We start from the raw sequence: 13,284 nt of genomic DNA on the forward strand, positions 1-13,284 counted from the left end.
CTGGGGCTGCTGCTTCTGCCAACTCTCCTCCACACCCCGTGATTGATGATCTGAGCAATGCAGCTGACACCCCGCTCCCTAATTGTGATTAACTGCGGGGGGGGACAGGGCTCCCTCCGCCATTGTCTGGCTCCCTCTCCCCCTTTCCAAGGAGCAGGGCGTCCGTGCGCCATCAGGGGGGTGGGGGAGTCGGCGGTAGAACAGCTGCACGCCGGGGCGAGGCTGCCCATGTTGGGGGAGGGGAAGGGATGCCCCTCCGCGCCTCATTCCCGGAGGACTGAAGATGCTGCAGATCAACCATGAAAGAATTAACGTGTGCATGCTCCAGCTGACTGAGGAAGGATGGGTTCCAGGGGATGAGCCGCTGGGCAAAGGCTCTCACACAACCCAGCATGGCAGGGGCACAGGGGCAGGGCTTGCTGCCAGCGCTCGGCCCCCCCACGTGCTCCGACAGCAGGACCTGGGGCGTTAAGTGCCCCTTCCCTTGCAGTCACAGCTGACCTTTTTCTGGCCTCCTGCATGTGGGCTACAAGGAAGGTTCGCGGATCGGGGGAGACGTGATTAATTAAGCCCCTGAACTTGGCTCTCCTCTCCCATCCACCAGCACAGCGCTATCGGGGCACCCCTCATTTGCAGCTCTGTCAGGCCCCTGGCCTTTACCTCGCTCCCAGAAGAGCTGCTCCCCGAGGTGCCCTACACACTGGGAGCTGTAAGGGGCCGCTTCCTTGGGGGCTAAAATGCAGCCAGCTCTGGGTAGGATCTCCCAGCAACAGTGTTTGGGACAGGACGGGAAGAGGTCCAAATATATGCCATTCAAAAGGCAAAGACCTGCCGGTACTGGAGCCAGGGCATGGGGCTCGGGTGAGCTCTTGAATGACCAGGATCCCAGGCTCATTTGTGGGCCCTCTGAACACACAGACCAGGGCATTGGATCATCTGGGACTCAATATCACTTTCCTTAGCAGTGTCCCATGCAAGAATTGACTGGCCCTGGCCCAGCTTAGCTGCAAATCCAGCCAGGCCCTAGCCCAAGGTGGCAATGGCCATTTATTCTCCTGCAGGCCTGCACCCTGCTCGACCTCCGTACCCAGCGTTGTAGCTGGGACAACCAGCATTAGGCCTGACCAGCCCACCTCTGCCTTCTCTCTCTGCTCTCTCGGGCTGCAGTGACGCCTGGTGGAACAAGCTGCGCTGTGGGTACCGAGGTTGTCCCAGTCAGGGTGAAGATCCGCAGCGGAGCGCTGTATGCAAAGCCCATGTCCTATTCAGAGTCAGGAAGGCCTCTCCCTTATGCTCACAAACCTACAGGATTCTTGCAAGTGCCTGGCATGACTGGCACAGGGCTGCCCTGTGTATCAGTCACCTTGTCCTTTGCACAGGGATGTTTGTGGGATGCAGCTCCTGGCAGGGCTGGATTCACCCCATACAACGTGGCCATGCCAGAACCGGCTGAAGCTGGTTTTCACCTGGCAGATGCAGTGCGACTCAGGGGAGTGGAGTACCTGGGGGCGGGGAGTACCGGTCTAGACAGCACCTTTCACAAATTTAAGGCGCTCCACAGAATTACAAATGATGCCAGAGAAATGCAGCCACGTCTGGGGTGGGAAATAACAATACCAACAACACTACGCTAGAGTTCAGGACAGGAAGTGAAGAAGAAGAATATATCCCATTGAAACGAGAGGGGAGTTTAGGTAGGAATGACACCCAGGTAGGAGTCTGGCCAGGATGCCAGGGTTGGCAAATACATTGGGCTTTTCAGTGGCTACAGGGGGTCAAGGCCTGACTTTTCCATCTCATCTGCAGCTGGTACCATCCACATCATGCCATCCATTAACCCTAAGCATTCCTTACTCTGAATGGGATTTACAGAGGAATACCACTAGCATCACTTAGGCTTTTCGGTTGAGAGGTCTCTATCCTGCTACTTGTCCATCCTGGCTCAGCTTAGCTAGCAACATAGCTCTGAACAGCTCCCAGCCTGTGGCAGTCTGGAGTCTTCCCCTCTGTTCTGGCTCTCGGACGGATGTGTTCAAAGAGGAGATGGAATTGTTTGGGCTGCTTTTGGGACAGGCGTATGTGCTTTAAGTCCAAGCAGAGACAGGCCTGACCCCAAGGGGGCAGCACACAGTGTCTGTCTGCGCCAATAATCTTGCAAATTAAAGATTCCAAGCTCCGAATTTCACTGTTGTTGCCCCATAAGGTGGGAATTGCAGAGATTGCACAGCTCCTGGTCTGATCTGGTTCCCGATCTCAATTTATCTGACAAGTTTGAGGAAATGGTTCCCACTTTGACACCTCTCTTGAAAAAGAGAGACATTCCATTCGATACCTGGAAAGATACTGGACCAAATTATTAAACAATCCATTTGTGAGTACCTAGAGGATAACAGGGTGGTAAGGAATAGCCCACATGGATTTTTCAAGAACAAATCATGCCAAACCAACCTAATTTCCTTCTTTGACTGGGTTACTGGCCTAGTGGATGGGGGAAGCTTGTAGACATGAGGTATCTTGATTTTAGTAAGGCATTTGACACAGTCCCACATGACAGTCTCTTAAGCAAACTAGGGACATGTGGTCTAGATGAAATTACTATAAAATGGGTACAAAACTGGTTGCAAGATCATACTCAAAGAGTAGTTATCAGTGGTCTACTGTCAAACTGGGTGGGGGGGGGACATATTTAGTGGGGTCCCGCGGGGTTCTGGTGCTATTCAATATTTTCATGAACAACTTGGCTAATACAGTGGAGAGCGTGCTTATAAAATGTGCAGATGACACCAAGCTGGGAGGGGTTGCTAGCTCCTTGGAGGACAGGATTAGAAATCACAATGACCATGGCAAATTGGAGAATTGGTCTGAAATCAACAAGATGAAATTCAATAAAGACAAGTGCAAAGTACTACACATAGGAAGGAAAAATCAAATGTACAACTACAAAGTAACAGCCAGGGAATAGCCAGCAAGGTGATCATCCTGCTGAAAAGGAGCCGGGGGTTCCAGTCGCTCACTGTTTGAATGAGTCAGCACTGTGCTGCAGTTGTGAAAAAGGGCAAAGCTAATGCCGTTCTGGGGTGTATTAGCAGGCATGTCACATGTGAGACACAGGAGGTCATTGTCCTGCTCTACTTGCCATTGGGGAGGCCTCAGCTGGAGTCCTGTGCCCAGTTTTGGGGACTGCACTTTGGGAGAGATGTGGACAACCCGGAGAGTGTCCAGAGGAGAGCAAAAAAAATGACCAAAGGTTGAGAAAACCTGACCTGTGAGGAAAAGTTAATAAAACTGGGGAGGTTTCGTCTTGAGAAAAGATGACTGAGGGGAACCTGAGAACAGTTTTAAGGGCCAGTGTAAAGAGGACGGTGACCAGGTGTTCTCCATGGCCACTGAAGGTAGTACAAGAAGAAATGGGCTTAGTCTGCAGGCAGGGAGATTTAGGTTAGATATTGGGAAAACTTTCTAACTCTAAGGGTAGTTTAATTATGGAACAGGCTTCCAAGGGAGGTTGTGGAATCTCCGTCAGTGGAGATTTTTAAGAGGAGGTGGGACAAACACCTGTCAGGGATGGTTGAGGTTTACTTGGTCCTGTCTCAGCCCAGGGGCCTGGTCTAGATGACCTCTCGAGCTCCTCTCCAGCCCTACGTTTCTATGATTTCTATAGTTCCCTAAACTCCAGCAGGAATGTTATGAGTGTCTCAGAATGATAGAATGGAAACCACTCAGTAAAATTTCAGATGAAAGGGAACTGGGACAGGAGGAGATGGGAAGAGAAAGAAGGAAGAAGTGATCCATCTAACTCAATCGGGAAAAATAAAAGTTGACTTCAGCTGCTTTATCAAGGCAGATGACACAGACCCAGGGCACGCCACGGGGAGCAGAGTCAATGTGCGCAACCAGATGTCAGGCTTGAGCAGAGCTGGAACAAGGAGAGAGTCACTTGCCTCCCAGAAAGCGCACAGACTGGGTACAGCACCTGAACTGATGCCCTGGGTCATCGAGATGTGGGGAATGCTCCATCCAGAGCCTGCCAGCCACGCTGGATGGAGATGGATACACTGTGTTTTGTAGGGGGACTCCGCTGTGCACAAGAGACCCCTTGAGTACAATCTGTCCATGCACTGGGCAGAGCTGAGAGCTAGTTGCTTCCTCCCAGATCACGTGCACTGACCCGTTTTGCTTTAAACTTCCCAAGAGAAACCACCACTCCCCTAGCCTGTCAGGGAGGGCTTGAGGGGCAGCTGTGGCATCCGTTCAGCTGTGTGGGTCCATTGTCCTTGTGCAGCCAAAGCACAGTGGGCGTCGGCCCTGGAGCCAGCACTGTTTGCATGACTGGTTGGGGTGTGCTTTGGCATGCAGTGTTTGGAGAATATGGGCTGCAGCATGGACATCCATCAAGCTCACGAGATCGGGGCGGAGGTGTTTTATGCCCAGTATGGAAGTCACTGGAGTCAGTGATGTCCTTGGCCAGCAAGTCCCTTGCCACAGCTCCTCCCCAGAGCACCTCCCCTGGCCCAGGCTCACGCTGGACACTGCAGGCTGCAATAGTCAGCAGATTTGAAGAAGCTATAGACGTTCACCAGGGGGAACATGATGAGGGCCCCCGTCAGAGACCCCAGCTGCTCTACTGCCCCATACCACACGAGGGCGCTGTGGCTCTGGCTCCGCAGGATCACCCCGGTCATCACCTTCACGTAACTGAGGCTCCCCATGAAGAACACCCAGGAGATGACCTGTCAGAACAGAAAGAGAATCCCCGGGTTGGGTCGCAGATTCCTGGCAGCAGCCGTTTGGACAGGGATGGGGGCTGGGAGTGGGGACAGGCTGAGAGCGGGGGAGAAGGGGAAGGCACCGGTGCGGGATCTTGGAGCCGAAACAGAAGGGACGGTAGCAAAGACCTTCCAGAGACCGGGGGTGGGGGGAGACTTCAGCGCCAGCTACTTACAATGATAGCTTGCCCCCAAGCCGCGTGCTGCAGGAGGGGGCACGGGCTCATGACAGCCATGGCCATGTTATAGGCCCCAAATCCTGTCCCGGCCACGGAGAGCGCCCCCAGCAGGGTCAGAGACCTGTGTGAGACACACAAAGAGTGACTCCCAGCCGGGCATCCGCACAGCTGCCCCGGCTCAGCCCACCCTGCCCTGCAAAGTCTGCTGGAGTTACAGCTCCCAGAACTTGCTGGGCCCAGACATGGACGAGTCCTGCCCACTGCATGGAGACTGAGAACTGCCTTGGTCTGCCTGTCCGACATCTGGGCAGCTCCGAGGGCCTGCAGGCAGGAGAGCAAAGGGTTAAGGGGACAAACAAACTCCCCTGGTATTTCTCCCCTGGGGGGGGTGGGGTGTCTTTCCTGAAGCAGTAAATACCTCTGCTGCTTTGCTGACTGGGCTGTGACCTGCGGCTCACACAGGTACCAGGGTCAGCAAGGGCTTCCCAGCCAGAGCCAGCTGCCCTTTGGGTCTGCGATCCCCACCTCTCCCCTGGGCTTAGCAAGAGGAGAGCTCAGAACTGGAGATGGCAGGGCATGGCCCAGGGCAGGGGAAGTGTGTCTGTAATATTCCTCGGTTGCCAAGGGAGTGAACCACAGGAACTGAGTTTGTATCGGTTTGCGTTTCACTCCCCTGGAGACCTGGAAAGCCCCAGAGATGCGTCTGGGACAGTGAGTGGAGCTGGGAGAGCCATTTGTCCCCAGGAATGACCCCGATTTCCAAACCTGGTGGCCTAGCATTCAGCTCTGCCCTAAATCCACACTCTGACTTGCTGAAGTGCTGAGCAAACCCGGGGGGAAATCAAGGCACTTACGGACGCCTAGGTACAGACTCAGGAGCCTAACTCTAGACTCCCATAACTGCCCCTCCTGGCCAATGGTCCCTACGTATGCAGCCGGTGTGTGGCTGGCGAGGGGTTGTCTCAGCAGCCCTGATTCCCGTCGGTGGCATTCAGTGTCCATGAGGGGGTGCTGAACCGTCTGGATGGGTGAGGAGCCCCTGTGGGTTCGGGTGTCGCACAACCCGGCTCACTGTGGGAGTTGTAAATCAGGGGCTGTTTGTGCTGCCGAGGGCATTGTGGATGCACCTACCTGCTGGGCAGAAACATGGCAATGGTGCAGGCGAGCGGGTTAGCCATGGAGCTCAGGGTTGCAGAGAGGTGGTAGGCCATGTTGCCATAGGGCAAGCAGGAATAGGCTTGCACGGATGGCAGGATCCCGTTGGTTAGGGAGTTCACCCAGGCAACAAGGAGGTAGATGAAGGCAAACTTGGCCAGAGAGTAGGTAACCTCTGGGTCTGTACGATGGGATCCCTTGTCGGAGCCAGCTGCCTTTCCTCCCCTTGGGGAGTCTCCTCCTGCAGATAGCCTGGGCCCATCCCCAGGGGCTTCCTGAAGTGAGTAGAGGGTGATGTTACTAGGACACAAGTTTTGTCTTGACAGCTCCCACGCCTTGGGCAGCCTGGTGAGGAAGAAGAAGGCTACCAAGCAGGCGACCATCATGGCGGTCAGGAGGAGGAAGAAGACCAGGGTGGAGAAGTTGGCTGGGAGATACTGGGTCTCCATTTGGAACTGGCTTCCCTCGGAGGTGTTGTTGCCCATGGTTACGTTGGCGACCCGGGTGACGTTGATGCACTTGGTGATGCCGGCGCCCTGGGCCAGGGCAACGAGGGCTGGGAGGAACCCGCTGAGCCCTTCCCCCATGAAGAAGGTGGTGACGTAGCGGGGCTGCAGCCGTGCCATGAAGGGCAGGAAGGTGACTGAGGAGGTGCAGTCCACCAGCGCCAGGCAGAAGGCGAGGCCAAAGAAGGCCGTGCTGTGCGGCTCCCCAGCGACGGGGGAGGTAAAACCCCACAGGAAGGCCAGGAGCAGGCAGGCCAGGGCTCCCACGATCACCATGCCATAGATGATGGCCACTTCGCTCAGCAGGCCGGGCTTGAACCTGTGCAGCAGGGTGACCAGCAGCGGCCCCACGTTGGCCAGCTGGATGATGATGGTGATGTAGGAGGGCAGGTACCACTGCTCAGGCAGCTTGGTCACCAGCAGGGGCAGCTCCACCCACAGGCCATTGAGGGCTGCCCAGGAGCCCATCCCGAAGACGCACGCCAGCAGGTGGGTGAGCAGCGCCATCGCTTGGCCAGCGCCGGCCACTCTGGCCTGGCAGGGACCCAGAGAATGGAGCCAGGCTGCCTCTGGGGAGGAAAGAGGGGGAAGGGGGGCTTTGCTACTTCCTCAGGGTCAGTTGACTCCAGCCCCGGGCCCCTCCCACTCCGTATAGCCCTGCTCCCCTCCACCCCGCTCCCCGGCGGCCACAGGACTGCTCTGAAAGTCCCTCAGGAAGGTGGAAGAAAGACAAACTGACCAAGCGTTTTATGGGGCAAATTTTATTCAGCTGGCTTGAGACCCTCAACAAGCCAAGCACACAGTGCTGACCCTGTGGAACTCCAGGCCACAGGATCCCACTGGGGCTGGAGCTAGGCCCTCCCAACAGGGCTGGGCATTTCTAGTGAGAATGAGGGCCGCCCCAGCTGCAGGAGAGAGGACATGGCATTCTGCAAAGGCTGTGAACTCTCTGGCCTCAGAGCTATGAGGAGGCCAGGAAGAGGCTACCCCTGCAGGCAGTTATCTCCTCACTGCCTCCCGCTGGCTTCACTCAGGCCACTGGCCACTGTTGGAGCCAAGAAACTGGGTGAGATGCAGCCCTGGACTGGCAATGCATGGCCTTCCTACTCCCCTGGCCCCTTGCCAGCCCTGAGACAAAGGGGAGAGATGGGCTCCCTTACCTTGCACCCTGGAGAATGGCAGAGGGCCCACAAAGGCAGCTGATCAATGATCCTGGGGGTTGTACCAAAGCTTGGGTCCTGGCAACTTCCTTTTCCATTGGAGGGGGCCCTGCAGGCTGCCACCCCCGATCTACCTCCCGGCAGCTGGACGAGGACAATGCAGGCCCCTTCCCCAGCTCCAGCCTGAGTCGGAGTTTATCACGGAACAAACAGAGGCCGCATGCGATGCCAGGAGGAGCTAAGTTGGGAGTAAGGCAGGTGAATTCAAATGTCTGACGTGCTGCCCGCAGCTCCACCCTGAAACCAGAGCCTGCCTATTCCAGAAGAGCTGAGTCAGTCGCCCTTTCTCTGGCCTTGATCTGCTCCTCCCCAGCAGAACCCCAAGCTCAGCCTGCCCTGCCAAGCCGGGCCCAGAACCCTGCAGGGAGCAGAGCCGCTGAGCAGGCCCCCTGGAGATGCGGGGGTCCTGGGTTGCTGGTTCAGGCAATGCTGCCAGAACTGCAGCCCCAGACTCCCCACCACCCCACCGACGTCAGGGGCACCCGGCGTGGCCAGATGGTGCTTACGGCTCCTGCCCCAGTGCCACTGAGAACAAGAGGCCTCATGCTGGCTGGGAGCTGGCTGGGGTTAGTGACTCGAGCCGGGGGTCAGGACTGCTCACCTTTTCCCTCCTTCTCCCCCCCCCCCCCCACGCAGTTGGGACATGTCTGACGTTCTCATATTTTACAGGAGTCTGGAGTGGCTGATTCTCCTAGTTCTCTCCCCCGGGAGGGATCGCGGTGGTTGCAGGGAGACAAGGACACGTGGTGCGTGTTGGGCCAGCAGGGAGAAGACCTGCAGAGGCATGGGCGGGAAATGGCTAATCGAAGGCAGAACTGGAGACCTGCGCAGACGTTCTGGGCAGTTCCTTTGTACCTTCCACCTGAGAACCTCACCATTCTTCACACCCAGCGATTAATGAACATTCCCAACGCCCTCTGTAGGGGGTGGGGGCATTTTCCCCATGCCACCGATGAGGAAACTGAGGCACATAGCTGTCCTGAGACGTGCCCAAGATCATACAGGAAGGCAGTGGCAGAGCAGAGAGTGGATTCCTAGCCCTGTGCCTTAATCACTAGACAACACTCCCTCTCCCTTTTTTTGTTTCTTTGCATTGGGTCACCCATGCTTCACGCAACCCCGGTTTAGACTCGCTTGCTCTTGCTGTCTCACACACCAGATAAGGATGAATTCCTTGGTTCAGGTCAGTTTTATGTCAGCACGTTTGTTACTTTGATTGTGTTGCAACTTCTAAAGAGCCCTTTGGTGAATTCCCCTGAGTGAATTTGGTGAATTTGCTTTCTCTCCTGTGCATGCTGGTGCCTGGAGCAAGGCCCTTGGATTGTGCTAATGGGCCAGAACAGTAGGGCTAAGTAATAAAACAGACCAGAGAAAAAACGGATGGACCCTTTGACATGTGGCATGGACATATTGGACAGCACAGAGCCGGGCACTATGGTAACACACTGGGCAGGTCTCCTTGGACCAAGCAGCAGCCTGGCTATTGTAGGCCTCTGCTTAGGGTCAAATGTGTGGGGTTTGGGAGGAGGATGGGGCAGGGATTAGGAGTTAAATTCTCACAATACTGCCCCATCATGGTCCAGTGTCCCCAGCAGGATCTGTGAGCATCCAGTAGGAGAGGCGGAGGATGAGCTGAAGGGTCTGGGTGAAATGGGGACCAGGAGGGGTCTCAGATCTGCAGCAACAGCCTCTTCTAATCCTGTTTCAACGAACTCCTCATGCCCTGGGGCAGAATCCTGGGGGAAGGATTCCATACTGGTACCAAATCCATTGCCAGCTGGGAACATGCCACGCTGCATGTGTTGTGGCTACTCAAAACATCTGGGCGACAGTGGGAAATAAAACTCAGCTCCAATCCAAAAGGAGAATCTGGATCAGCATTCTTGGGGCCAGGACACACAGTGGAGCAGGTTCGAGTCCAGCCAGGAGAGGGCAGTGGTGCATACACACACCATCACACTGGGTAGAAGCAGTGGTGACATCTGCTCCCTCTCAGGATTGTGTGGTCACCGTTGCAAGTACCATTCAGAGGCTCCAACCCGTTGGGAGGCTTTAGAAAGCAGATTGTAGTGTAAGCTAGTGACCTCAGATGTTTGAAATTCAGGCCTTGGGCTGAACTGGCACAAACCTGGGCCCCATCCCCCAGGGGATTCTCAGCGGGAAAGTCCGAACTTTATTAAAGGCACGGAGCGGTGCCATGGCATGGGAAGTCCATCAGAGTGACAGACAGTCCCGGAGGTGGAGCGTTGGACGGTGGATCCAGGCTCTAGTTGTGTGTCCGGTTCAGGCCTGCACTCGTTTCTTTCAGGATACAGAGCCGTGTGAGGGATTGTATGCAAACAAGAATAATGGTAGGGGGCAAACACCAAGGAGAGGGAAGCAAACAAGAATAATGGTAGGGGGCAAACGCCAAGGAGAGGGAAGCTAGGAGCCCAGCCATTGGGAATGCAGGATGGGAGACGGCCTGGGGCAATGGGCAAGGACTGTCATTTGGTTTTGTGGGTGAGTTTTCCAGCTGTGTGCTGGAGAAATGAAACAGCTGAGCCTCCAGGAGCCCGGCTCCAGGCATTGCAGGGACGGCGGGGGAATACTGCTGAAGAAGCTGTTCCCTGGAATGCCCACAAGGTGTCGCTCGCCGAACAGTTTCCGATGGTCCCCAAGACCATGTGCTGCTGTGTGACCCAAAGTGCCCTTGCCCCCGAGCGGCTCTCCCTAAGGGAATGCAGAAACGTGTCCCCTGCATCCCCAGCCCACCTGCCTTCTCTCTCCCTCCCCTGATCAGCCCCAGGCCCCTCTTCTGCAGCTCAGCGGGGTGGCTTTATGGATTGGACCATGGCAGGTCCCTGCCCCCAGGAGCTCACAAACCTACAGCCCCCCTGGCGGCCCTGTTGCTCACCGCCCTGCCTGGCTTTCACCCTCCTTAGGGCTCAGAAGCTGCTGTGTGAGAGGATGGGGCCATTCACCACATGGGGCTGCCACTTAGGAGAGCTGGTGTGGCACCTGTGAGGCTGACCTACGGGGGGCCAGGGCTGGCTCAAAGAATTCTGGGCCCCTGTGCACTGTGGAAATCAGCCCTCCCCACCTTTGGTCAAATTTGGTCCCCCTCTCCACCAAGACGGAGGGGTGGCTGGGCCAAACCCGAGTGGCACTGTGACCCCGTGCCCCAGGTCACAATGCCACCTGCCCCAATCCAGTGGTTCAGGGCCTCCCTCAGATGGGACCCTGTGCTAGTGATCCCAGAGCGTGCTTGGTTAATCCAGGCCTGGAGGGCTGGGCTTGGGAGGGGCCGGATCTGTGATTTAGATGGTCCCCATAGCCCGGAGCCCTGCCTTGGCTCAGGCTGCAGCCGCAGCAGCTGGGAAGGAACACACATGGAATTCCACCCCACGTCTCGCTCCGCTCCCTGCCTGGATCCCACTGTCACTAGGGGTGGATTCCCCGAGGCCTCCATCGCTGTCTTTCAATGGAACAGACGAGTGGGAGCATTGCGCAGTGGGGGAGACGGTCATTGCTCGAGCAGCTGGATGTGGCTTTCTCTCCAGGGTGGCTTACAGCAGCCCTCTGGTCTAATAACCTTCTAACTCCCCCCTCCCCCACCCCCATCACATTCCCTGGGGAATGGCCTGCTCTCGGGCTACCAGACATGCCTCCAGGTAAAGCTTTACCCCTAGTGGAACATGGGTTAGGTGCCCCCCTCCCATTCACCTGGAAGGGGAAAGCACCAGGCCGCTTGCAGCAGCATTGCTGGAAGGTGCTCAGATGCCAGGGTGATGGGCCTGGACAGGATCGGATACGCTGGAACAGCAGCTGGGAATGGCCTGGAGGATGGGGCCGAACCGGACTCTGTTGGACTTTGGCTTTCTTTTCGGATTCCTTTGCACAGGACGCTCCAGCAATCAGCCAGTGCCACCCTAGTGACACCCGACCGATCCCTGTGCTCCAGAGGGGAGCAGCCTGCTCGGGAGAGCCCAGGGCCCAGCCGGCGCCCTGGTACCAGCCTTGCAGCAGCTGAAGGCCTAGTGAGCTCAGGAGGTTTGTGCCGGGGAGCGGGAGGGAAAGGGGATGGGATGGGGGGAGGGGACGGTGATTGTCTTGCATTTAATGTTGTGGCCTTTGCCGCACAAAGGAGCCGTCCCGGCGCTGTGCAGTCGGCAGGAAGGCTATTTCCAAGTCTAATTGGCTGCTGAGCAGGGGGCAGGGGGCCGCACAAAGGGCTATAATCAGCATGGAAGGGCAGCGCCTTGGTGTCATGCTCTTTGCATGAATCTGTCCGACACGTGCCGCCTGGCGTGTCTGCATGAAGCAGCGTGAAATGGCTGGCCCTCCCCTCCCCACCCCACTGCGCCCTCCCAAATTATCCGCAGCAGCTGACCTGTCAGCCGACAGATCGGAGAAGTCAACCTCCAAATCCCTGCTGTCCCCGCTGAACCCAGAACAGATGTGAGCGAAGTCCCCAGACGCAGACGGCAACATTTGGTAACCGAGCGGTACCTGCAGGATGAGCCCCTGTGGCTTCAGACAGGGTGTCACACAGACCGAGTTGCTTAAACCTGCCTGTGAAAAGAGCCCTCTTGCCAAGGGCCAGCGTGGATGCTACTCCCCAGTTCACAGCGGGGAGAGCAGCGAGATTTTAGGGCTGGAGAGAGATCTCATCCATTCCCACTGGTAGCACGGCATGTGCGATGCACAGGGAAGGGCCCGGGTAACATACCCTAGGCACAATGAACACGCATGTGACACAAAGACGGGAAATAGGCAACATTCATCAGTTTGTAGATTCCAAGGCCCGAAGAGACCACTGTGATCATTCAGTCCGATCTCCTGGATAGCATAGGCCAGAGACCTGATTCCTAGGGCAGATCTTTTAGAAAAACACCCAGTCTTGATTTTAAAATTGCCAGTGATGGAGAATCCACCACGACCCCTGGTAAATTGTTCCAATGGTTAAATACTCTCACCTTGTACACCTCATTTCCAGTCTGAATTTGTCTAGCTTGAACTTCCAGCCACTGGATTTGTGTTATAGCTTTCTCTGCTTTCTCCCACAACCAGCTCTTCTGCATGTACATGCAACGCACGGGCAGGGGCAACAGATCACATATCCCTGTGCGGGCCCATCAGTGTCATGCACAGGGAGGGGAAATGGATGACCCATCACAGCCACTCTGTGACTGCTGGAGCCTGGCACCCCTCTCTCTAGCAGGAAACGGTGCCAGGGTCCCTTTAAGAAGCATGTCTGTCTCCTGCTAAAGACACCTGCCTGTGATGTGGCTGGTTTGGCCGATTCTCTACCTCTGTCTGGTCTTCCTCTCAAATGGGGACATCCGTTCCTCCCTGGGGCTGCACCTTAAGAGAGCTCAGGCCTCAAGCGGGCGCAGAATGCCGCTGCCTGCTTCGTGGGCCTCCTCTCTCGCAGGGAGAACGTTACATCCCTGCTCCGGGAGGCATCTGCAAAAGA

At 56.3% G+C, this 13,284-nt stretch overlaps 1 protein-coding gene across 1 annotated transcript; it reads right to left on the reverse strand.

Annotated features, from left to right (window-relative positions):
• Nucleotides 1-2,988: 2,988 nt before the first annotated feature.
• Nucleotides 2,989-7,142, reverse strand: SLC52A3 (solute carrier family 52 member 3). Its single transcript, XM_048820442.2, has 3 exons — nucleotides 6,077-7,142; nucleotides 4,943-5,066; nucleotides 2,989-4,730 (listed from the first exon to the last, which is right to left on the reverse strand). The coding sequence occupies exons 1-3, from the start codon at nucleotides 7,111-7,113 to the stop codon at nucleotides 4,518-4,520; spliced, it is 1,374 nt and encodes a 457-aa protein (XP_048676399.1). The 5' UTR covers nucleotides 7,114-7,142; the 3' UTR covers nucleotides 2,989-4,517.
• Between the last annotated feature and the right edge of the window lie 6,142 nt (nucleotides 7,143-13,284).

This window comes from Caretta caretta, chromosome 13, assembly GCF_965140235.1.
Source record: "Caretta caretta isolate rCarCar2 chromosome 13, rCarCar1.hap1, whole genome shotgun sequence".
In the NCBI taxonomy this organism is placed as follows: domain Eukaryota; kingdom Metazoa; phylum Chordata; order Testudines; family Cheloniidae; genus Caretta; species Caretta caretta.